This window comes from Ambystoma mexicanum, chromosome 3q (assembly GCF_040938575.1).
Source record: "Ambystoma mexicanum isolate Mex_15411 chromosome 3q, UKY_AmexF1_1, whole genome shotgun sequence".
In the NCBI taxonomy this organism is placed as follows: Eukaryota; Metazoa; Chordata; class Amphibia; order Caudata; family Ambystomatidae; genus Ambystoma; species Ambystoma mexicanum.
In genome coordinates, this window is record NC_090926.1 from 579,292,948 (window position 1) to 579,318,616 (window position 25,669).

Consider the following 25,669-nt stretch of genomic DNA (forward strand, 5'->3'; position numbering starts at 1 on the left):
CCTACCCCAGTGGCGGGCTTCACTCGTGAAGCCAGCCAAAGACAAAATTAACAAAGGGATCAAACCTGGTTTGGCACACAGAGTAAATCTCAAGATGGAAGAAATGGGGGGAAAAGTGACGACCAGGGCCATTTTGAGAAAATGGGCACCCATAGGTGCTTTACTGCAGCTGCGAACGCATCCCGCTGTAAAAACTCCCAATGGTAGTTAAAAGTAAACTACTGCCACCAGCCATTAATGGTAGCAAGGGTAACAAAACTGTTACATGAGAAACTAGACAAAGGTGATACTAAGTAACCCCTCCAGCACCCTATTGTAAGATAGTGTGTGCTGGGTCTAGAAAGTTACAAATGTCAGTAAAGTCAATTTCACTGTACTGCTCTTGGAAACAGTAGTCTATCCAAGAGCAGGTATTTGAAATTTTTGGGAAATCTGAAAGACTTGCCTGTGCCACTGCATTGAAGGTCCTATGTGTCACAATTAAAAAGATGAAGCCTATGGAGTTTGTCAGACTCCAAAACCAAAAAGAAACAGTTTAAATCACATTAAAATACGCAAGTGTGAAAAAGGTCTCACTCTCCTCCAGGTTGAAAAGAACAAGTTACTCTCTTACCTGGTAACGTTCTTTCGATGGGATGGTCCGATGACTTATTCCATATCTATGACAGTAACCCCCACAGCTGTGCTGCTTCGGAAAATCTTTCGGGGGTCTGCGTCGATGACGTCGATATGCCGTCCGAGGGCCTCTGTCGAGCCGACGTCACCGTATGTTATAAGTAGGACGCACGACGCCCGCAGCCTCAGTTGTAGTTTTCCCCCCAGAACGTGCAACACCAAACCACTGCCAGTATGACCACAGAAAGCCTTGCAGAAACGTAAGCTGCAATCGCATAAGAAATTCTGTAGCGGGGCAGGTAGGGAGGGAGCGATATGGAATACGTCGTCAGACCATCCCATCGAAAGAACATTACCAGGTAAGAGTAACTTGTTCTTCGAGGGGATTGGGTCCACCGACGTATTCCATATCTATGACAGACTCCCAAAGCAGTACCAACGTATGGAGGAGGGAAAAAGAATTTAGGATATAGAAATTTTGAATGCTCAATCAAATTGCAGAGTAAAGGACCGCCTTGCCAAAGGCCAGATCCTGCCCCTGGATAGAAACTAGGGAGTAGCGTCGTACAAAAGTATGGACCCAAGCCCATGTGGCTGCTTCACAGATGTTACGAATAGGAACACCCCCCTGCAGCGCAGTTGAGGCAGCCATACCCCTAGTAGAATGGGCCCCTAAGCCTACCGGAGGGTCCTTACCCGCCAGGCGGTAACATTCAGAAATTGCCAAGATAATCCATCTAGACAAAGTCTGCTTAGTCAGCTTGTCCCAAACGCCTTCCAGCATAACCAATAAAGAGCTGATCATCCACTCTGACCCGGGACATGCGTGAAATGTAGAAACTTAAAGCTCTCCTAGGATCCATCCTATGGAGCCTCTCCTCTTCCTTACCAGGATGTGGAAGAGGATAAAATGCCGGAAGAACAACCTTCTGGCTTAAATGAAATTCTGACACCACCTTCGGATGAAAGGAAGGACGAACTCCAAGGACAACCCTGTCCTTATGAAACAGTGAAGGGTGGCTTAACTGAAAGTGCCTGCAACTCACTCACTCTACGAGCGGAAGTGACCGCAACTAAAAACACAGTTTTAAGGGTTAACAGCCTCAAAGGACAAGAATGTAAAGGCTCAAACGGAGCACCCATAAGGAATTTCAGAACAAGGTTCAAATCCCAACCAGGCACCTGGAAAGGTGACGGCGGAAACACATTAGTGAGTCCTTTGAGAAACTGAGAAATTAAAGGAATTTTGAAATGGGAACACTCAGACGAGCGCTTAAATATGTGTGGAAGGCTGGCGCAGCATCTTGTAGAGTGGCGTGCCATTACTTTAGAGGTGTGGGTTCTGGAGATCATAGCCCACGGCTACTGTCTTCCTTTCCGGCAGAGGCCTCACGACAATCCACAAGTGAATCGGTTTGAAGAGTCCGGATTCGCACCTTGCGCAGGAAATTCAATCGCTGCTGGAGAAAGGCGCCATAGAACTGGTGCCTGTAGCGGAGAGGAACAAGGGATGGTATTCCCTTATTTTTTGATTTCGAAGAAAGACTGAGGATTGAGACCCATCATGGACTTGCGTGGTTTGAACAAACTCCTCCGGAAGGACAAGTTCAAGATGGTTACTCTTTCTCAAGTCCTCCAGGCCCTTCAACTTCAGGACTGGTTGGTGTCTCTCGAAGGACGCTTATTTTCATGTGCCAATCCATCCAAAGCACAAGAAATACCCGAGGTTCGCGGTTGGCGACTCGCACTTTCAGTTTCGGGTCCTGCCGTTCGGATTGACCTCCGCCCCGAGGGTCTTCACCAAGCTCATGGTGGTGGTGGCAGCGTATCTCAAGAAAGGGGGGGGGGAATTCATGTCTACCCCTACCTGGACGATTCGTTGATAAGGGCGCGCTCACCCGAGCAGGTCCTTGATCATCTGTCAGTCACCTGCCACTCCCTTCACAAGCTGGGCTTCTCCCTCAACTTCAAGAAGTCCCACTTGACGACCAACACAGCGGCTCCAGTACATCGGAGCAGTGCTCGACACATCCCTGGGGCAGTGTTGCCCTCCCCAGGTGATCTGCATTACCAAATTCCACCTCAGGGGAAGTGTCAATACCACTTGCTTCATGCAGAGAGTCCTGCAGTTTCTTTATACGAGACTCTTCCGATACGAGTTACTCTGGTACAGAAGGTGTCCCATATTCGAGACCAAATGGTCTTTCCTCCTCAGATGACTCTTCTGCATCTTCATAAATTGAATAAAGTTTTAAAATAGTGTGAGCGTGGATGTGGTGTATGAATCTTCTCAAAAGAAGATGAATGCGCTATAGAGGTCATAATGGGAGCAGAGAATGTCGAAATCATTGATGTCGACATGTTCGACAAAACTTTTGATGGTTTGGAAGTTTCCCGAAGCCGCCGATTGCTTTGACATTAACCTTGAGGTCCTCTACGACAGTGTCGCAGGAATTAGGATATACAGCGTTGAGGTCGACGCTTGTGCCGATGGCTTATCCCTCGATTTTGGCACAGAGGGTGTCGATGACTCACCCTTCGGGCTTGCCGTATGGGTTTCTTTCGGCGTCAATGACGACAATCTATTGTGTTTCATGGAGGCCCTCTCGACTCGAGGGATTAGATTGTTCGGGGAGTTTCCACTGCCGGGTTCGAGGACTCGTGGCTTCTGTGCTTCCCAGGTGTTTTATCTGGGGTACCGCCTCTAGGTGTTTAGGGGGGGAGGGGATTGGGAAGGAGAGGGTGGGTGGGTGGGGAGGAGGCTGTGTTCTCAAACACAATCACACTCTGAATTCCTCCCACTGAGCCGGGGTACTGTGTTTTGGAGGGACAAACTACCCCATCGGGTGAACTGGATGAGGAAGTGGACGGCGATCTATGGCGCCTCTTTACCATGCCTCGAAGCCTGGGAACCGGAGCGTTTAGGTTTTTTTCTTATGACAAGGGGACGTAGGCCTCGACTTGTCAGCGGATTTACGTTTGGACGCGGTGACAGATTTTTTTTAGGCCTACCTCTCTCCAACTTCCCTCTGCACTCCCTCAAGGCCTTGGCCGTCGGACATGAATTTGTCACACTCCGAACACAGAGGTTCTGCCCCTAGACACCACAGGCAGATCCTGTGCAGGTTCGTCATGGCCATTTTAGCGTCGCAGTCGCGGCACTTAAATCCGGACCAAGGAGTCGACAGCCAATGAGGAAGCCATCTCGTCGAATACTCAAAGGATTTTCTCAGCGAACTCTTAAGAAATTCGAAGAATCACACGGAACCAAGCGTTACGTTACCGAAGCTGTGAAGCACGGAAAAACGGAACAGAGCAACGGGCACTGCGCAAGCTACTTATACCTGTGATGACGTCAAGATGGAGGCCTCCGAGGGACATGGACTGGATTAGGCATCGACACACAGCGCCCTCTGAAATTCTATTTACATGCAGCAAGCTGGCTATTAGGAAATATCAAAGCTAAGGAATGCGTGGGAGGACAATCCATTCGAAAGGGTATACTATGTAGCCCCTCAGCACTCTACATAAGGTGGGGGTAGGGGGGCGTGCCGATTTCACAATAGGAAAAGATAGGATATTTGTACCCTTCCTATAACAGAAAAAGAAGACCAAAGGACTCCCAGCAACGCTGCACAGAGTGCTCTAAAAGTCAAAGACAGATGCCATAAAACTTTGGGGAAAACATTTCCAAGAAAAAAAGATAGAAATACAGAAGTATACCAAGAATAGGGTAAAATAATGAGTTGGTGTGGAAAAAGGTTCCTCACCCAGGGGAACAGACCGAAAACCCAGTAGTCCAGCAAAAAGTGCTGGGGGACTTGCATGTGCATATAAATGAAAATCTAGCCTAACACTCATCCCAGAACCCTGGCTTCAATCCAGCTCACACATACCTGGAGAGTGGCCTTCCTCAGGCGGTCATTTGCCATCTCAGTGTTGCCTTGCTCCTCTTCCAGCTCCTCCTCCAGCTGGGCAATCCTAGCATCAAGTCTCCTCTTATCTTCCAAGGCCAGTGCTCTGAAAAGACAGTAATGTTTTAGCTTCACACATTCCAGGTCAAAACTTGTGACCTTTTTCTCAACTTCCTAAAGAGAAACCATGGCTAATACTGACAAACCAGTCATCCATAGCAGACCACAGAAAAATCACATAACTGCCAATGATAATCAATCTGGTTTCCGCCCATTGCACTCCACTGAAACTGCTCTAACCTCGGTTCTTAACTCTTCTCTGGACGTTACTCAAAACACTCCTCCATTCTTATTCTCCTTGATATTTCCACCGCTTTTGACACTGTTGACCATCCTCTTCTTCTCAACTCCCTCTCCTCATTTGGCTTCAAGGACTCTGTTCTTAACTGGCTCTCCTCTTATCTCTCCAACCGCTCTTTTTCAGTCTCCCGGGGTGGCTTTTCCTCCCCCTCCTATCCTCTTAACCACAGAGTTCCCCAAGGATCTGTCCTGGGCCCCTTTCTCTTCTCTCTCTCTACACTTCCTTCTTAGCGCCTTTGGCATCTCGCACCATTTCTATGCAGACGATACCCAGCTTTTCCTCTCCTCCTCTTTCTCTCCCGACATTCATGATAAACTATCTTCTTGCCTTTCTGCTATCAAATCCTGGATGTCCTCTCACTTCCTTACTCTTAATACTGATAAAACTGAACTCTTCTCTGCCAATGCTCTTCCTACACCCTCCCCTCCTGCTTCCATTCTTTCCCCCTTCCCACCTCTCCTCTTCCCATGCCCGTAACCTTGGTCTCCTTATTGACTCATCTGTCTCCCACCATATTTCTCTTACTGCCAAATCTTGTCGCGTTCACCTCTACAACATACATAAAATTCGACCCCTCCTTACGTTTCATGCTACTAAACTTTTAATTACCTCCCTCATCTTCTCCAGACTCCTACTGTTCTTCCCTTCTCTTTGGACTCCCCGCCTCATCTCTCCCCACTCAAATCCATCTACCACTCTGCCATCTGCTCCCTCTGCCTTCTCTCACCTCTCGATTCCATCTCCTCTTCTCTCTCCTCTGGGCTCCTGTTTCACTCCCATCTCAAATTCAAGTTCCTCTGTCTTGTCTTCAAATCCCTCTATGGTCCCCCGCCCCCACAATCTCTCGTCCCTTTTAACTTTCTATACCCCTTATCGTTCTCTCCGTTCTGCTAATCTTTTCCTACTCTCTCCTCCTCCACCTCCCTGTGCCCCCTCCCGATCTTTCCAACTCCTTCCACTGGAACTGCCTCCCCCTTCACATCCGCTCTTCCCCCTCCTTCCCTTCCTTTCACTCTTCTCTCAAATCTTACCTTTTTCACTCACCTCCCTAGCACTCTTCATTTCTTCTCATCCTTCTCCCTCTCCTCCTACCACTGCTCTTCCCTTCCCGCTCTACCTCCTCCTCCCCACCCCCTGCTCCCATATAGTCCCACTCTTTCCTCTCCTCTTGCTCATTCACCCTTACATTCCCTCTTCTCCCGCTCCTACCCCCACTAACTCCTTCCTTTCCCCCGCTCACCCTGCCCCTCCCCACCTCTGCAATGTTGTAAATTGTTCTTTAACTGTGTTATGATTCATTTACCAGCTCATGCTTGTTGTATTTTGCCTGTTCTAATGTAAAGCACTTTGGATTAAAGGGCTATATAACTTCAATAAATACAAATACAAAAATAAAGGCTCAGTCAAAGTGGAGTGTCACAGACCACTCTCGAGCAACCAAAACAGCATTAGTGTACCAGTATTGTATTTTGTTGTTTATATAGCGCTTTTTCCCCCACTTGTGTGGCCTCAATGCGCTTTTCCCTGGTGACTGTAGTCGATGTGGTTAGCGATTCAAGGGGATTAGCTTAGATGCGTGTGTGCACGTTTGCCATTTTAAGACTTGGGTAGCTGGCAAGGCTCGACTAAGCAACCCAGTAGAGGTCAGTGGGTGCTCGAGGTTAGAGATAGATTGCTGTTGAGAGTCTGAGGCCAGCTATACTGGATGGCGGTCGCTGGCAGAGATGTTGTGGTATGTCAGGTGTTTCAGTCTGGACGGCTATGTGTGAACTATGCCGGATGTGCTTAGCCATAGATGTGTACTATCGTGCATGGATATTTGGCCATGTCGATGCTAGTGGTCTGAGCAATGCGTACCATAGGCTGCGAGGATTGCTTGTATGTCCGGGTCTAGCATTGAGAGCCCTGAAGCGATGGCCTAGGATATCTACTGTAACTGGTATCAGCATAGGATAAGCAGACTAAACAAAGCTAACTAATAATGCAATTTGTGTGCAAGACTAAACACAGCTAGCTTGAGAGTAGTGTATACTGGGAGAGAGGCCTACACCTGACCTAGTAAATGGAGTACAAGAATAAACACAGCTAGACCTGAGGGCCATGCATAGTGGGAGGGAGGCCTACACCCAACAATGTGATGTGTGTACAAGACTAAACACAGCGAAGGTACACGCTACTTACCTGTAACTGTTCTCCAGCATGGTCTGGCATGGATTCACATGCTCATGAATATTCCCCGTCAGGCTGGTAATCATCGGTAAAGAAAAAATCAGTTTCAGTTTAGTTTCTGAACTGTCTTTCTAGTAATAACCAATCACTGGTCTCTGGGTCATACTGCCCCCAGCCATGACTGTCCTCTACCCAAGCCCCTTCTCTGGCAGCCATCTTCAGATTTGGTAGCACGTAAAGTGGCAGTAGGACCAAGATAAGAGCCACGGAGGGGTTGGAGGGAGGGTTCGCATGTGAATCCATGCCAGACCCATGCTGGAGAACAACAGTTACAGGTAAGTAACTTGTTCCTTCTCCAGCATGGGGTCTGGTATGGATTGATATGCTCATGAATATAAGAATACATAGCAGTACACACATGCACAACCACGGGAGGTGGCAAGGCTCAACATTAAGCATTTCAACAACTCAACATTAAGCATCTCTTACCTCCTCACCAAGCTCACCTTCAAGCGAACAGGTTGCGCAGCACTGCCTGGCCGACTCTGGACTCCTCCCTGGAATGCCGGTCGACGCAGTAGAATCTCGTGAAGGTGAATGTCGACCTCCACGTAGCAGCCCTGCAGATGTCCAGCAGGGGCACACCAGACCGGAACGCTGTGGTAGCAACAATCGCTCTGGTTGAATGGGCTCTCGGATGGCCGGGGAATCGGTCGGTTTGCCAACCGATGACAGTGCATGATGCAGCCGGAGAGCCATCTGGAAATGGAAGCCTTCAAAAGGGCCTTACCCTGGTTCACAGGTCCAAAGTTCACAAACAGCTGTGATGTCTTCCGAAGGCTCTTCGTGCGGTCCACGTAGAACTTCAGCGCTCTAGCCACATCCAGCGAGTGCAAAGTCCTCTCAGCCGGCGACGAAAAGAAAACAGGTAACACCAAGGGCTCGTTGAGATGGAAGTCCGGCTGCACCTTGGGCATGAAGGAGGGGTGTATCCTCAGCACTACCCTCGTCTCGTGGAATGTCAGATATGGAGGTTTACAGGATAGGGCCTGGATCTCTCCCACTCGTGCGGAGGCAATGGCCACAAGAAACGCTGTCTTCCACAATAGGAATTTCAACGGTGCTGAATGCAGAGGCTCGAATGGTGGGCCCATGAGCCTGGTCAGCACCACGTTGAGCTCCCACGCTGGGGCCGCAGCCTTCACCGGCGGGAACGAGCGGAACAGTCCTTTCATGAACTCCTTCACCAGGCGATGAGACCACAGAGATGAACACCCGGAGTTCTGGTGTAGCAGGAGATTGCCACCAGATGGATTTCGATTGAGGCGTGCGCCAGCCCCGCCTTGGCAGCAACAGCAAGTACGGCAGCACTTGAGGGGCCGTAGTCCACAGAGGGTTGATCTTCTCTGCACGGCACCAGATGGAACCTCTTCCATTTGTGTCCATAGCACTTAAGAGTCAAGGATGACCTGGCTTTTGCAAGCATCTTGCAGTCCGCCAGGATATCGTACCCTCCGAACTCTAGTGCTGCTGCAGGAGCCAGGCCTGCAGGTTCAGCAATCCCGGGTCGTGTTGGAGGATGGCGCCTCCCTCTTTGGCAAGAAGGTCTGCGTCCGTCGGTATTCTGACTGGGGTGGGGGTGAAGCTACATTGACGTCCAGAAGGTCCGGGAACCAAATCTGCCTCGGCCGATGTGACGAGGATCGTCCTGCATCAGAACTGTCTTGAGTTGACTGATGAGTCACAACGGCAACGGTGGGAACGCGTACAGGAACAGGCCGTCCCAGGGGAATGAGAAGGCATCACCCATGCTCCCCGGCTGGGGAAACCTGCTGGCGAACCTCCGGCACTTGGCGTTCGTCGCAAATAGGTCGATCTGGGGATTGCCCCATCGCCAGAATAGGAGATCCACGTGATCCTGCCGAAGCTCCTACTCATGGCACGAGCGCAGCTCCCTGCTGAGTGAGTCAGCGATGGTGTTCTTTATTCCTGCCAGATGGAAGGGTACCAGGAACATCCCTTGGACAATGGCCCAGTGCCACAGATCCTGCGCTTCCTTGGATAGGGCTGGGGATCTGGTGCCCCCCCTGCTTCCTGATGTAGAACATTGGGGCAGTGTTGTCGGTGAAGACCCTTACCACCTTGCCCTTGAGTGACGGAAGGAACAACCTGAGAGCCCAGAACACGGCTCAGAGCTCCAGGACGTTTATGTGTAGTGACCTCTCCTCTGGGAGCCAAAGGCCTCTTGCGTGGAAATCTCTGGTGTGCGCTCCCCATCCTTCCAGGGAGGCGTCCATCGTCAGTTTCCTGATGTGCCGGGGTCTGGAAGTCCATGCCCACCGCTAGATGCGTGCGGGTACCCCACCACCCGATCGCTTGGCGTAAAGTCTCGTTGAGGGACATCCTGTATTCGAAGCTGCCCGCCGCTTGCATCCAACAGGGGTCGAACTCCTGTAGTGGCCGCATCCGCAACCTGCACAGGCGCACGAGGTAGATGCAGGACATCACGCCGAGCAGGGACTTGATGACCTCACCCTGGCCACTTCCATGGTCAACAGCCATTGTACCTTGCCCAGGATGGCTTTCGTCCTCTCCTCCGAAGAAGCCAACCGGGCCACTGTTTCGAGTCTGGCTCCCAGGAACAGGACGCTCAGGTGGGATTTCGCGAAGTTGATCGAGAATCCCAGTTCCGTGAGCAGGCGGACGGTCTTCGTTGTGTGATCGACGGAGAGTTCTCTTGACTTTGCTCGGATGAGCCGCGCCGCCACTGGTGCCAGGCACTTGAAGACCCTTGGTGCAGACTTCAACCCGAATTCAAGGCCCTGCCATTGATAGTCGCCCTTGGACCAAGAATATCAGGAACATCAGGAACTTTCGGTGTCCTTTGGTGTATGGGGATGTGGAAGTAAGCGTCCTCCAACTCCAGCGACAACAGGAAATCGCCCTCCTCCAGCTGTCCCAGCACATGCTGAAGGGTGACCCTCCGGAACTTCTGCTACTTGATGTATTTGTTGAGGTGGCAAAGCATTGCTCGTACCTCCAGAAGTAGCTGTGGCTCGTGGTTTTCCTTCCTGGCCACGGGTGGTAGATAGGGGACACCTTTGGAATTCCAGAGTGTGCCCGTGGGACAGGGCATCTAGCACCAAACGGTCGGTGGAGATTGACTCCCACATGCTGACAAAATTCGCCAGTCGGCCTCCCACCAGGGTGCTCGGGTGGGGGCCCGACGTCACGGCCGGTTCAGTCTTGCTTCGTTGCATCCTTGCCACCTTGGTGACAACAATGGGATCCTCCGGCCTTGCCGTGTCCTCTAGGTTTCCCGTGACGAGGAGCGGGCCGCTTGGCAGTACGACGCGGAACCACCTCCAAATCCTTTGGAGGCACCCTGTGACTTGCCTCTGGTGGTCCGAAAGGACGGCCGTCGTTGCTGGAGGGAACCCAAGGCCCGGGCCGTCTCGGTGTCCGCCTTGATGGCCTGCAGTGAATCGTCCACTGCCTTGCCAAACAGGTTGTTCCTGTCGAAGGGCATGTCCAGTACCCTGGTCTGCACGTCCCGACAGAAATCGGTAGCCTTGAGGCAACCGCGCCAGCGAAGACAATCGCCGTTGCCCATCTGGCAAAAGCTGGTGTCGGCGATGTCCGTGGCCAGCGTGATGGCGTGGTTCGAAGCCACCTCTCCTTCCTGTAGGATTTCCAGGGCCTCCGCCCTCTTGTCATGAAGGAAGTCCAGGAGGCGAGCGATCTTGAACCACAGCTCCCCGTCGTAGCGCGCCACGATCGCGAGGGAGTTGGCCGATTTAATGGTGGTCGCCGCCGACGAGATGATCCGTCGTCCCATGGCGTCCAGCTTATTCTCCTCGCCGTCTGGTGGAGAAGTGTAAGTTGATGCCACCGCCCCGATTTCTTGGCCGCTGCAGAGACCACTGAATCCGGGGACGGTTGTGCTCTGAGGCACACAGGGGCGGAGTCCGGGACCCGGTACTTCTTTTCGTACCAATCCCCCTTAGCAGGAGCCGTGTCATCAGGGGGGGTCAGGAGGTGATGTAAGGTCCGTCCCGTCACCACCGTCGTCGTCCGTCCCCAGTGGTTGCTGTCTTTGTCCCATCCCTCGGCGGAGGGGATGAGGTGAAGGCTGGGAAGGGGGGGGGGGATTTTCCTCCGCTTGTTCGGTGGGCTCCCCGACGGTCCAGGCGCCGATGGGTTGTCTGCTGGGCGTAAGGGCAACCTTGTCCTCATCTCCGTACACAAGGTCTGTATAGCCATCAAGATTGCTCCTGAATTGTCCTGTGGTAAAGGCAACGGCTGCAACGGGCCTGACGGCTGGGGCTCTCCACGGCCAGTCTTCCTCGTTGGCCCCTCCGTTGCTCTTAGTCCGCCTCGTCGGGATCCTTCCCGTGGGCCCTGGTCTCCTCCAACTTGTCCAGGATCCTTTGGATGCTAGCCAGCTCATCCTCAGAGGTGGTATCCGTTATGGCTACCGTGCCCCCCACCCCCCTCCCTTTCTCCACCCAGGGTTTCACGGGGGTCTTATTGATAGGCTGAAAAGAGGATTCCCTCCAGGGTGGCAAGGAAACTAGGCCCGGAAGTCATCTCCACTGGGGAAACCTCCATAGGCTTCGCCAGGGCCACCGCAACTCCTTCAATAGAGGCCTTTTCTGGGTGAATCGGGGCCTTCACCACCTTGGGTGCGCCCGAGGCCTTCACCTTAGGGGGAGTGTCGCTGCCTCGCTTCTCCCCCCCGCCTACCCCCCAGCTGTCTTCGCCAGGATCGACCGGGGCTTCTCCCCAAGCTTACCTGGGTTCTCAGACTTCCTCTTGACTGAGCCAGAGCGTTCGCTTGTGGTTGATGGCGCCGGTGAGACCGCGCCCTGCCTGGCAGCTGAGGAGCCCGAACCATCGGCGCTCCCGGTGCCCACGGACTCACGGTGCTTTGCCTTTTGTTGGGCCCCCGTTGCCGGAGCGCCCTGCTGCTGGGCTCTTCCCCTCCAGCCAGTTGTTCATTGTCCGATCGGACATGTTCTGACAGAACGCACAGTCCTTCATGTGCGATTTGTCGTCGTGAAGGCAGTAGAGGAACCGGGAGTGCTCATCTTCCTTGAAGACATTCTGCAATTCACATCCAGGGCAGCTCCTGAACAGCTTGGATCCTGGTGTCGCGTTTCCTTTGTCCTGGGCCATGATCACGCGGTGTAGGCCTCAAAGATCTTCCGGAATCCTCCAAGAATCAAGAAAAAAACAAAAAAAAACAAAAACAAAAACAAAATTTGCCCTTGAGGGGCGTAGACAAATTCTGAAACGGGTCTCCGTTGATCGGAAGTAGAATCGGAGGAGCTTGAGGCTCGATTGACCAAAAATATAAGAGTAAACTTTAAAAAAAAAAAAACACAAAACGCAGTAAAAGCTCAAGAGCTATAGCACGAGAACTCCAACACTTGAACGTGCGGAAAAAATCTGAAGTTGGCTGCCAGAGTAAGGGTTTAGGTAGAGGGCAGTCAATGGATGGGGGCAGTATGACCCAGAGACCAGTGATTGGTTATTACTAGAAAGACAAACTGATTTCTTCTTTACCGAGGATTCCCAGCCTGACGACGGGGAAAATTCATGAGCATGTGAATCCATGCCAGACCCCATGCTGGAGAACTAACAATACAATTTGTGTAAACACAGCTAGCTAATAATGCAACTTGTGTGGAAGACTAAAACGCAGCTAGATCCGAGAGCCTACACCTGACAAAGCGAATGGAGTGCAAGACTGAACACAGCGACCTAAAAATGCAACTTGTGTACAACTTCACCTGCAGGCTGGTCCGACCGTGCTAGTCGCTGCTGGCCAGAATGAAGGCAGGGGTGCACAACGGGCCTGGGGGTGAGTAAAATGCCCCAAATTCAAGTAAAAAGGCCCAGAGGGTCTTACAGAGGTCCTGCTCACCACTGTCATTTGCCAGTTTTCTAACGTGAGTAATACAAAAACATGCCATGAACCTAAAAGGGAGGTGTTAATGATAATATGATAGGTTATTCATGTGCTTAATACCCAGAGGTTTCTATGCACGAGCCGGGGATCGAACCTGTGTTGCTCTGTGCCATCTGCTTCCAAGGCGAGCACGTTGCCCCCTGAGTTATCCTCCCGAGACATGCCCCTGAGCTATCCTTCCGAGACTAGGTATGCAGCCAATCTTTGATTAGTTTCAGCAACAAGCGTTCTTTCGGTTGTATACGAATTGATCGTTTTACAACTGCTCGAATGACAATTGACCTTTTCACAATTGACCGAATTGTGAAGGTCAATTGTACCATATACCCCCCCACCCTCCCAAAATCCATATATCCATATATATATAGTCAATTGTGACAAGGTCAATGGTGACCCTTTAAATTCAGTCAATTGTTCATTCGAACAATTGTAAACGTCCAATTTGGGTAATACCGTTCTTTCGACCATCAACCGACTGAATTAAACTAACGTGGCCGGCCCACCCCCAGAAACACACCAGGGCCGTCCTCCAGAGAGGCAGCTCTTAATAGACACAACCAGGGACTGCAGAGTGGGTCCGTCACTGTCCAATAGAGCGGGTATCCTAGAGAGGTCTTCCACAGACGTTCAGCAATTCGATTTTTGCAACAGGGGAACGATATCACGTTAGGCAGGACCCAAAGTTGAATGACAGTAATACCCAAAGAGAGGGATCCTGAAGTGGTCAGGAATTGAGAGTTGAGGGACAGCGATGTAACCCAATGTAAGCCAGGGTTTGGCTACGCCTAGGAATGCCGCTAGCGAAGTAGGAGAACATCTGAGAGACAGCAGAAGATCAGTGCAGGTGCCCGGATCCACTGCTGATATTAAGTGCATATCAGTGCATTGACACAGGGAAGTCTTACAGATTTCCCAAAGGTTTAAATACCTTCTCTTGGATAAACTACTGTTTCCAAGAGCAGTAAAGTGAAATGGACTTTTCTTACATTTGTAACTTTCTAGACCCAGCACACACTATCTTACAATAGGGTGCTAGAGGGGGTTACCTAGTATCCCCTTTGTCTAGCTTCTCATGTAACATTTTGTATGTTACCCTTGCTACAATGAATGGCTGGTGGCAGTGGTTTACTTTTAACTACCATTCGGAGTTTTTACCGCTCGATGCATTCGCAGCTGCAGTAAAGCACCCAAGGGTGCCATTTTTGTCAAAATGGTCCGGTCTTCTTTTTTCCCCACATTTATGTAGAAAGGTCCTTCTTGAGATTTACTCTGTGCACCAAACCAGGTCTGGTCACTTTGTTTACTTTGCCTTTGGTGGGATTCACAAGTGAAGTCCGCCTCTGGCTACAGGGTGTCTGGAGTGGGCAGGATGTGAGGGAGGTGCCCGAAACGCCCTGTGCTTAGTCTCCGAGGAGACCCAAATGCATTCTGTCATGATTGGCTGACTGTCTGGAAAGGACAGCCACCCTGCTGGGTGAGGGGGAGCTAGGCTGGAAGGAAGGGAAGAAACCTGTTTAAAAAGTGAGTCTATTGGCTTGGAAGGCAGAGTCGACCACTGGACGAAAGAACCAAACACAGGCTGGAAGAGGATGGCTGCTGTAACTCCTGGACTGCTTGTTTTCCTGGTGAAGCCCTGCTGCAGGTCAGAATCGCCAAGTTAATCTCGGCAGAAGCCCTCCAAGGACGTTTTCTCCCTTTGAGTTGGTGAGACCAATCAATTCGTAAGCCACCTGGACACCATTCTCCGAGCTGGTTGTATTTTCCTCAGAGTGCTGCAGGAAACCGAATAACCAGGGAGAAGGACACCAGTTTGTGTGCTTGACGACAGCTACCGGAATCGAAGGTTTGCCAGCTTTATGACCAGTCCCTGTGCAGTGCAGGAGTCTAACATCCTCCCACTTGTCCCCATGACTGAGGCTCAGGAACAGCGAGATCTGCAGAACTGCCAGGAACATAAGTCTTCAGCTGCATCTTTTTATCAATATAAGGTACTGTGAAAACCCGACTAAGAACTTACCTTTTACTGCGAAAGTGCTTGAAACTTTGGCAACTTGGAGGCCTAGTCGGCTTGTGACCCCGGCATATGAATCTTTCTTCTATGAACTACTTCTGAGAAGCGTGGCAAAGACTTTTCCGTTTAACTACCAGAACCGTTTTTACCTATACAAGACTCTAGCCCATTGACTTTGGCCTACCCATTGCATTGAATCAACTACCGGATAGCGTGAAGTACTGTAGTATATTTTTGTGTGATATTGATTGTCTCCTTTTAGTGAATGTTTTCTAACTGACTAATAAATTAAGAAGTGTTTTACCAAGAAACCTTGAGTATAAGCGTCTCTGAATACTTGTGATTGTAGACCTCTGTAACACCCTTACAAGCTCACATTCCCTCCTGAGATAAGCCTGGCTGCTCAGCTCGCTACCAAAAACTGTGGTACAGACTTATACCAAAGGTTGGTTTTGCTTATACCTGTAGTCATAGGTGTCTCTTTAGTGTCAACAAGCGGATGTCAGAGGCCATCGGCCCGAAAATCTTCGGATGAAAGCGGCAAGAACCACATTGAGGTACCAGTCAGGGTGCAGCCTATGCAACCATTTAAGGTCGGATTTTACCCCTGGGTTGGCCCCCAAAAACATGCTCCAGGGAATACTTGTAGGCACCAATGGACAACAAATAAGTGCGGCAAGGATATGACATTTATAACGCGTTTATACACAAGTGTTTCATGGCGCAACAAGGGAGGGGGAACAGAGGGAAGACAGACAGCGATCCTAATAAGCCGAGTGCCACTCAGATCGCGCAAGTGCAGGGGAAGGGGACAGTGCAGTACATGGGGTAATAGAATAAATAACAATAAGAGAAGTAGGGCCAGATGGTGGCAAGGGCAAGTGCAGACATCAGGAGGTGTCGAGTGCTGGTGGGGGGACTGTAGGGATACTGAAAACAGTCCAAGTGCGGTGGTTGCCAGGGAGGCAGTGCAGGTGTGTAACTGGTAGGGGAGGGGACCTGGGCCCAGAGATCAGAGGGTGGCCAGGTAACCAGTACAGTTTAAGCCAGAAATTCAGCAGGGGAAGAGGAGAAGCAAAGAGGAAGGTTTTGAGGTGCTTCCGGAACCGGAGATGCTCCTCAAGTTTCAGGGAGGCTGTTCCACAGGGAGGCCCCAGCCGAGGAAAGATCTACCACCAACACGTTGCTTGGAGAAGCGACTGACCCTGAGGGAGTTGGAGGCGGATGAGCGAAGAGCTCGAGAAGGAAGATATTTAGGAAGAGAGAGTTGGAGGTATTGTTAGGCAGAATTGCATGCACATACAATTAGGACTACAGGTGTAAGCAAAACCAACCTTTGGTACAAGTCTGTACTACACTGTTTCATGGGAGCGAGCTGAGCAGCCAGGCTCATCTCAAGAGGGAATGTGAGCAGTACAAACAAGAGGTTACACAGAGGTCTTACAATCGCAGTGGTTCAAGTAGACACTGGCTCTCAAGGTTTCTTGGTAAAACACTTCTTCATATTATACACAAACTCTTCAATATCAAACCAATACGTTTCTGAACAAATTAGGCTCCCCTGAAATCGGAGCAAAATGGCATTTCAGTTACTGTCAATAGGAATAAAACGGCACAAGTTAGAATAGATCACAAATACTTTCTTAGGCAGTTCAATAGAGTACTCGATTCAGTTCCATAGGCCTAGGCCAAAGTCAACGGACTAGTGTCTTGCATAGGAAAGAGTAAACGGTTAAGTCTTTGCCCAAGTTCTCAGAAGTAGTTTGTACGAAAAAGAATCATATGTTGGGTCACAAGCTGATTAGGGATGCAAGTTGGGAAAGTTCCACGAACTTTCACAGCGAGAGAGGCGTTCTCTCAATCGGGTTGGCACAGTACCTGAATATGAAGCAAAAGATGCAGCTGAAGACGTTGGTTCCTGGCAGTTCCTGCAGATCGCACTGTTCCTGAGCCTCAGTCGTGGGGACAAGAGGGAGGTCATCGGGGGACAGTTAAAGGCAGAGTCGACCAGGTTTCTCCCTTTCATTCCAGCCTAGCGGTCACTCACCCAGCAGGGTGGCTGTCCTTGCCGGACAGTCAGCCAATCACGCCAGAGTGCATTTGGGTCTCCTACGAGATGAAGCACAGGGAGTGTCAGGCACCTCCCTCTCTTCCTGCCCACCCCAGACACTCGGGCGCCAGAGGCGGTCTTTAGTCCTGAAGCCCGCCAAAGGCACAGAAACAAAGGGACCAAACCTAGTTTGGCGCGCAGAGACAAACTCTAGAAGGACCTTTCCAAAAAGAAACCGCAATAAAAGAAGACCAGGACCTGTTTAAACTAAGGGGCTTAAGGTGCCATCTTGAAAAACATGGCTCCCGCGATTATTAGCTACCAGTGTTCACTGTGGGGAAAAATCATGGTAGTTTGTTGTAAAACCACTGCCACCAGCCATTTCGATAGGAAAGGGTAGCATTTGACTACTACATGAGTTTCTAGACACAGGGGAATACTAGGTAACCCCCTCCAGCACGCTATAGGAAGATGGTGTGTGTTGGGTCTAGGAATTTAAAAAGACTAGTAAAGTCAATTTAACATTACATTCTCTGGGAAACAGTAGTTTATCCCAGAGAAGGTACTTAAACCTTTTGGAAGTCTAAAAGACACCCTTGTGTCACTGCACTGAAGGTGCAGTGTAACACGAAAAGATGATGCCTATGGAGTTAACACAAGAGTAAAACATACATCAAAATACATGAGTGGGAAAAAAGGCTCACTCTTTCCAGGTAAAAAAAAAAAAATCAAGTCCTCAAAATCCAGCAAAGTTGCTGGGGGTCTCCAAGGTGAAGGGAATTGGCACATGTATGAGAAATCTCCCCAACACTGACCAGAACAGACCTGTCCCTGATCAGAGGCAAAAACCCCTTTAGGGCCAGGCCCACTGCCCTGGGCTCGAGCATATTGATTTGCAGGAGGGCTTCCACCCTGGACCATGCAACACGTAGTCTTCCAGAGTAACCCCCACCCGAGCCCAAAAGAAGAGTCCATCGTCACCACCAGGGTCGGGTGAAGGGGGCTCTCACTGAAACATTGCCACTCTACATCCACCAGCGAAGATTGCTAAGTAGGAGCGGTGGTATTGGGAGCCTGTCCGACAGACCCCGTCTCCTGATCCCTATTAGCTGCCAGGTGGAGCTGGGTGCGCCTAATCTTGGAGGCAAACGTGCTGTACTGCGAGTATGGAGGAGGCCATCAGGCCCAGAATATTTTGGAACCACCATGCCAAGGTGGTCGAGTTAGCCTTGCAGAGGGAGAGGAGCCTCATGGAAATAGGCAACACCCGCTCCTGAGATGGGCACAAATGACTTCCTCTGGTTGATGGAGAGCCCCAGCTGATGAAGGATATCCGCCAATCTCTGGCACCCCCTCGGGTGACCCAACCCTCAACAGGCCAGCCTGGTTGTTCTTGGGTACCACAAAACTCCTGGAATAGCACCCGGAGCTCCTGTCTGAAAGAGGAACCGGTCCTATCGCCTGCATCTCCAAGAGCACAAGGACCGCCTGTAAGAGCCGGGGACCTGATCTGACGAGAGGAGAGGCTGGTAAAGGCCAAGGAAGAGGAAGACTGAAGCCGATGGAGACTATGGTTAATATCCACGGGTTGCTGAAAAGACGCTTTCAGGAGACCTGGAAAAGAGCCAAAATGCCCCCCACAGGCAAGCTGTGTTCCCCGACCTTGAAGTCACTGCTTTTTGGCATCACAAGCGGGGGGTGTGGTGGAAAAACTGACACAAAGTCCTCTGCTGCTTCCTCCTGTGGTCCTGCTCAGTGTACCATGGTACCGAAACCCCTTGAGAGTAGGGTTTGAATTCAGTCCTGTCCTGGGACTTGGAAGGAATCTGTCCAGATTGTCAGGATGGCCAAGAACTTGGCGATTTGAGTTGTTTGTCAACTCTGTATCAGTTGACGAATGAGAAAGGACAAGCTCCTGAAGGGCAGATGAGCACTTGGAGGCGTGCATCCAAGCCGTCCTTCTCATCTTGACACCAAGGCACAGTCCTCTGCTGGCTGTTTCGATGTGGGAGACAAGACTGAGGTCCTGAGCAATGGCCCGGCGCCTGCCAGACCAGCCTTGAAGGAGGCTTGCTTGTCCGAAGGGAGGTCGTGCAGAAATTTTTGCTGGAGCCAAGAGGGCGTCTGCTTGTTGCAGATGGAATACCCGCGCTTTCCTAATGACTCATGGACCTCTTCATCGGAGAACGGGAGGGGGCTCCTGTGGAAGAAAACGAAGACTATGGTTTAGAATGTAAGGAGGCCGCAGCCACCACTGAAGAATGTGGCTGCGAGGCCTGGAGGATTGGCTCTGCGTCGGTCAGCCTGAACCAGCTGTCCAACTTCTTGTCCATCTGGGCACTAGCCCTGGGCTTCTTACAGACCTTTCGCGCCACCTGCAGGACATCCTTCTGGAGAGGGATGCCTGACTGGATTGTGGCACACTTCCCAAAGACCTTTGCTAGCACTCCCAACTCTCGGGGGTGGGGAGGCTTCCTCAGGCAGAGGGACAGCCATGAACTCTGAAAGGCCCTGAACGCAGTCATGAAAGGCCTCAATGGATGCAAAAAGGCTGGAAAAAACAGTTAAACCTTTTCCCCACCCAGCTACCAGAATTCCAGAGCTACCAATCTGGCCTGACCATTTTACCCACTTGTCCTACCAGGTAATTGCCATCTCCTCTTTGTCTGTCCCTTCTTGATCCCTGCAAAATTACTTCCACTTGTGTACATCATGGGGATGGGGTGGGTGTGTCTGGAAAGTCACTTACCACACCCAATAATTAACGTCCAACTGTCCTGCCCCTGACCTGGGAATCACACAGAACACCTGAAAATGTGTGTCCAGCCCTGCATTCCATCTCCCGTAGAAACTAAACAAAACTTGTCCCTGAACACCCAAACAAACCAGTTGCCTGGTCTCCCCTTCCCTGGAAACACACAAAAATGTATCCTTGGCAACCAAGTGTTCCTTGGTGGCAGCAACAGCCCTAAATAAGACCTGTGGAGAGAGAGAGAGAACACATCTCTTCTTTTTGGCTGCTGCCAGTGTGCCGACTGTGTGGGTTGGGGCAGAGGCTTACCCTTCCCTCCCTGTCTGGCTGGCCTCATCATCCTCCCCTGGTTCCCTTCCTCCCAACCTGCTCTATTTTTCCACCAATGGGTGGAAGGGCTCATTTCTGTGCTAATACCCTTCAACCTTTGAGACCCCCAGCTCTTTTGCTGGACTTGGGACTTTTTAATTTTAACCCTGGAGTAAGTGAGACCTTTTTCTTGACTAACTCCATAGGCATATGCATTTTGTCTGGTGACAGCACCTTCAGTGCAGCGTCACAGAGAAATCCTTTAGATTTCTCATAAGGTTTAAATACGTTTTCTTGTGTGAACTACCGTTCCCAAGAATAGTAAATTGAAATTGACTTTACTTAACTTTTGTCTTTGTAGGTCCAGCACACAGCATCTTATGTGGAATGCTGGGGGGAGGGGCAACCTAGTAGCCCTTTCTCCTACTCTCCCACGTAACATTTTGTAGGTTAACCTCACTGTTACGCAACGTTTGTATGCAGTACCCTCTGGGAACACAACAAACAACTCGGACTACAGATATAGGAAACCCAACCTTTGGTATAAGCTTGTACTACACAGTTTTGGTAGTGCGTTGAGCAGCCAGGCTCATCTCAAGAGGGATCAATGTGAGCTATACGGGAGTTACACAGATTCACAGTGATAAGTATTCAAATAAACTGTTACACTCAAGGTTTCTTGAATAAACAATTATTAATTTATCAGTCCGTTAGAATAAGCCTTCTTCAGAAGGGAGCAACATAATATTAACACACAAACACACTTCAATACTGTACACTCAGTTTCTAAATCAGTAAAAACCATTTTGGGATGGCCCACAAAGACAACCTACACCTTCAGGTGACTTCAAATTTAGGGTGCTGGGGACATTAATATCTTACTGTTTGCATTCAAAATACTTTTATAAGTTGGTAAACGGAAAAGGTTATTAAAACAAGAGACCACAAATATTCTTAAGCAGTGTTAGGCAAAGTTTGTATGCAGTACCCTTTGGGACCATTACACACAACTAGGACTACAGGTGTAAACAAAACCAACCTTTGTTAAAGTCTGTACTACACAGTTTTGGTAGCGTTGCTAAGCAGCCAAGCTTATCTCAAGAGGGGAATGCGAGCTGTAATGTTACACAGAGGTCTACAATCACAACACTTGGTAAAACACTTCTTAATTTATTACAGTCAGTTATAAAACATTCACTAGAAGGAGGCAATCTATTACACACAAATATACTTCAGTAATTTACACTATGTTTCTGGGGCATTTAAACTACTTTGAAGGAGCAACATGGCATTCAGAGTACTTTGAAATAGGAGCAAAAAGGCATAGGTTAATAAAAAGAATATTACAGTTACTCTTAGACAGTGCAAATACAATGAGTTCATCAGAGGAGTTAAGTCAATGCAATAAGTCAGGCTAAAGTCAATGGGCTAAACTTGTATAGGATAAAGCAGTTCTGATAGTTAAACAGAAAAGTCTTTGCCAAAGTTCTCAGAAGTAGTTTGTAAAAGAAAGATTTGTATGTTTGGTCACAAGCTGACTAGGCCTGCAGGTTGCCAAAGTTCCAAGCACTTTTGCAGTGAGAGGTAAGTTCTCTCGGTCGGGTTTTCACAGTACCTTACAATGAAGAAAAAGATGCAGCTGACGGCTTCTGTTCCTGGCAGTTCCTGCAGATCTCGCTGTTCCTGAGCCTCAGATGCGGGGACAAGAGGGAGGACGTTGGGGGACTCCTGCACTGGGACTGGTCGAAAAGCTGGCAAACCTTCAATTACGGTAGCTGTAGTAAAGCACACAAGCTGGTGTCCCTCTGCCCTTTATTAGTTTCCTGCAGCACTCTGAGGAAAATACAACCAGCTCTGAGAATGGTATCCAGGTGGCTTAGTGTCGAGTTGATTGGTCCCACCAACTCAAAGGGAGAAGTCGTCCTTGCAGGGCTTCTCTGTCAAGAACATGGAGATTCAGACCTGCAGTAGGGCTTCACCAGGCAAACCAACGGTTCAGGAGTTGCAGCAGGCGTCCTCTTCAAGTTCTTCGGTTCCTTCGTCCAGTGGTCCACTCTGCCTTCCAAGCCAAGAGACTCACCTTTTATTCAGTTCTCTCCCATTCATTCCAGCCTAGCTGTTAATCACCCAGCAGGGTGGCTGTCCTTGCAGGACAGTCAGCTGGCCAATCACTACAGAGTGCATTTGGGTCTCCTAGGAGACTAAGCACATGGTGTTTCGGGCACCTCCCTCACTTCCTGCCTACCCCAGACACCCTGGAGCCAGAGGCGGGCTTCACTCGTGCATCCTGCCATAGGTAAAGCGAACGGGACCAAACCTGGTATGACGCGAAGAGTAAATCTTAAGACGGACCTTTCCACAAAGAAAAGACGACCAGGGCCATTTTGACAAAAATGGCACCTTTGGGCTTTACTGCAGCTGCGAACGCAGCCCGGCGTAAATGCACACCATGGTAGTTCAAACAAAATTACTGCCACCAGCCATTCAGCGAGGCAAGGGTAACATGAAATTGTTACATGAGAAGCTAGACAAAGGGGATACTAGGTAGCCCCATCAGCACCCCATTGTAAGCTAGTGTGTGCTGGGTCTAGAAAGTTACAAAGGTAAGAAAAGTCAATTTCACTTTACTGCTCTGGGAAACAGCAGTTTATCCCAGAAGGTATTTAAACCTTGGGGGAAATCCAAGACTTCCCTGTGCCACTGCACTGAAGGTGCAGTGTGACAATGTAAAAGATGATGCCTATGGCGTTTGTCAGACTCCACAACCAAAAGAAACACAAAGCTCAGAAATCACATTAAAATGCATGAGAGAATGGGAAAAAGGGCCTCGCTCTCCTGGTTAAAAAAAATCAAGTCCTCAAAATCCAGCAAAGTTGCTGGGGGCCTCTAAGGCAGAGGGAATTAGCACATTTGAGAATTCTCCCCAACACGCACTACTTGAAATGGCTGTTGGCAATCGTTTACATTTTTCCTACCATTGTTGTGCTTTTCTACCGCAGATTTGCGATTTTATGTTTGGGAGGTCTTTCTTGGGTTTCACTCTCTGTGGAGACAGATTGGAGCCTTTTGTCTTGCCTTTGGCGGGATTCAGTCCGCCTCTGGCTTCAGGATGTGAGGGAGGGTCCCGAAACTCCCCTATTCTTTGTCTCTAGGAATGCCTGAACGCGCCCAGTCGTGGCTGGCTGTCCTTTCAGGAGAGCCATCCTGCTGTGTGATTGACAGCCTAGGCTGTGCATGAATGGGAGAAACCCGTTTAAAAGGCGAGGGTTTTGGGACTAGAGGCAGAGTCAAACACTGGGAGAAGCAGACGAAGAAACCGTGAAAATCTTGCTGCATCCTCCTGAACCTGAACCTTTGAATGGCCCGGTGAAGCCCTGCTGCTGTGCTGAAACTCCTTTTTCTGATCAACAAGAGAAGCTCCGGAAGGGACGATGACTTCTTCCCTTGGGTTAGTGGGACCAACTAACCCAGAGACAAACTCCACTGGACCATCTTCCCCGACTGGCTGTACTACTTTACTGCTGCAAGAACTGACTTCCAGGTGTCGTAATCCGTAGTCCAGTGCAACATCTGAAATCCAGCTAGAAGCTCCAGGAGTCTCGCAAGGACACTCCAGAAGCAGGACAACCAGCTCTCGAGTCTCCTCACCAGAGTGCAGGACCCAAGGAGTGAAAGAAGCCCAACCGGTATCAGAGATCTGCGACAATGAAAAGAGCCGTAGCTGCCGACAACCTCCCAAGTACCACCGCAGGAGCCCTCCAGACGTCCTCCTTGCCCCCATGACTGAGGCTCAGGAACAAAGGTCTGCACCGCTGTAGTAAACTAGAATCCAGCAGGACTATTCTTCAAAACCGAGGTACCGTTTAGGCTTGGGGTACTTAACTAGTCTTTTTATTTTAACATTTAGTTTATACAAGCTTTTATTACAAACGACTCATTCCAAAATTCAACTCTTAAATTATCAATTTTGTTCTTGAATGCCAACATTGAGTGATAAGGATACCGCAGAAAAAATAACACGCCCACCAGCACTAATTCAAGTCTTGTTCTCAGAGATGAATATCCTTGTTGCCGCCTCTAGTTTTAAGAGTTTCTGATAAGCGAATACTTAATCTGATTACACAATTATCTTGGCTATTTAGTCCACCACTGCACAAGTTAATTTAATGTTGTGCCCAGATACTACGTGGATCCATCAGTCTTCCATGTTTCCATTCAATGGAGCACATTTTCCGAGAAGAAAAGATCTGATTGGTGATGGCCAAACATTCTGTTATCAAATGCTTTGATGATTCTATTCTTATTTTTCAATATCTACAGAGATTGTCTTTTGTTTCTTTATCACGTCTTAGCCACAGCATCCCTTTCGTTCTTTTAGCATTAAGATGTCTTTTTAGCTGTGCTTTTCTCCGTTGGGATCTGCATTAGCTTACTTTGAGAGTTGATCTCAACGCTTCTCGCAGGCTTAACTGCTTGTGACCCTATAAGTGATTTTCTACAAACTAAATTTGTGCAAGACTGTTTCTGATCTAAGAAGTGTCCCAGGCCCATAGAGTGTTCTAAATTGACTTTGCAGCCCACTTCTCGGACAAAGCCTCCTACTGGATAACCTCATTCCTTGAAGGAAGGGCCATGAAGATTTACTCTGATCAGGCCCATGCCGACCACACAACCATCAACTGTGGAGTCCCCAAAGGTTCATGTACAGCACCCACCCTCTACAACCTGTTCACCAAACCTCTTTGACCTGCTGGATGCGCTCGGCATAGGATATACAAACTATGCCGACGACACCCAAGTCGTCCTCCCCTCACCGGAGATTACGACCATGATGCAAACAGCAAACCTGGATGGCAATCAATGGTCTCTGCATAAACGGGGATAAAACCAAGATCATCCTTGGTCCCAAGGGCACTATGACCCAAGTCAGCGCCATTTCCTCCGCCTCTGCTCACACCACCAAACTTATAACTACCATAAAACCCGTTCTAACCACTCATAACTGCCTCTCCAGAGCCACTATAGGAGCTAGACTGGACTACTGCAACGCCCTCCTGGCAGGCACTTTCACTAAAAAATAAACAGACTCTAGTACAGAACAACGCGCTCCGCGCAGCCCTACACATTCCAAAAAGGGACCACATATCCCAGATGCGATGCCCACGGGCTCCCTATTAAGGAAAGGATAGACTTCAAAATTCTCACCCTGATGCACAAATGCATCTATCTCTCCGCCCCATCCTAACCCATCAGAAACCTTATCCAAAAACACCTCTACCCGCCCTACCAGAAGCCACCTTGCTAACCAACTCTTGTGTACCGCTCATAGAACGAATGCTGGCGGCATTGGATTCCCTCACATAGCACCTAAACTATGGAATGCTCGCCCTAATACACAGAGCAGAACCCACCCTGCTCGCCTTTCGCAAATCGCTCAAAACCACACTATTCACATAACACTCACTTCACAATCAATAGGACTACCTGACAATGCCCTGTACCTCCCACAGTCCA

At 49.6% G+C, this 25,669-nt stretch overlaps 1 protein-coding gene across 2 annotated transcripts in view; it reads right to left on the reverse strand.

The window, feature by feature from the left end:
- The window catches only part of MYH9 (myosin heavy chain 9), a 500,061-nt gene that overhangs the window by 33,071 nt on the left and 441,321 nt on the right, over nt 1-25,669 (reverse strand). For both annotated transcript variants that reach the window (XM_069654373.1, XM_069654374.1), the window contains exon 37: nt 4,512-4,635. In XM_069654373.1, coding sequence (XP_069510474.1) covers nt 4,512-4,635 — 124 coding nt within the window. The remainder of the gene's footprint in view (nt 1-4,511; nt 4,636-25,669) is intronic.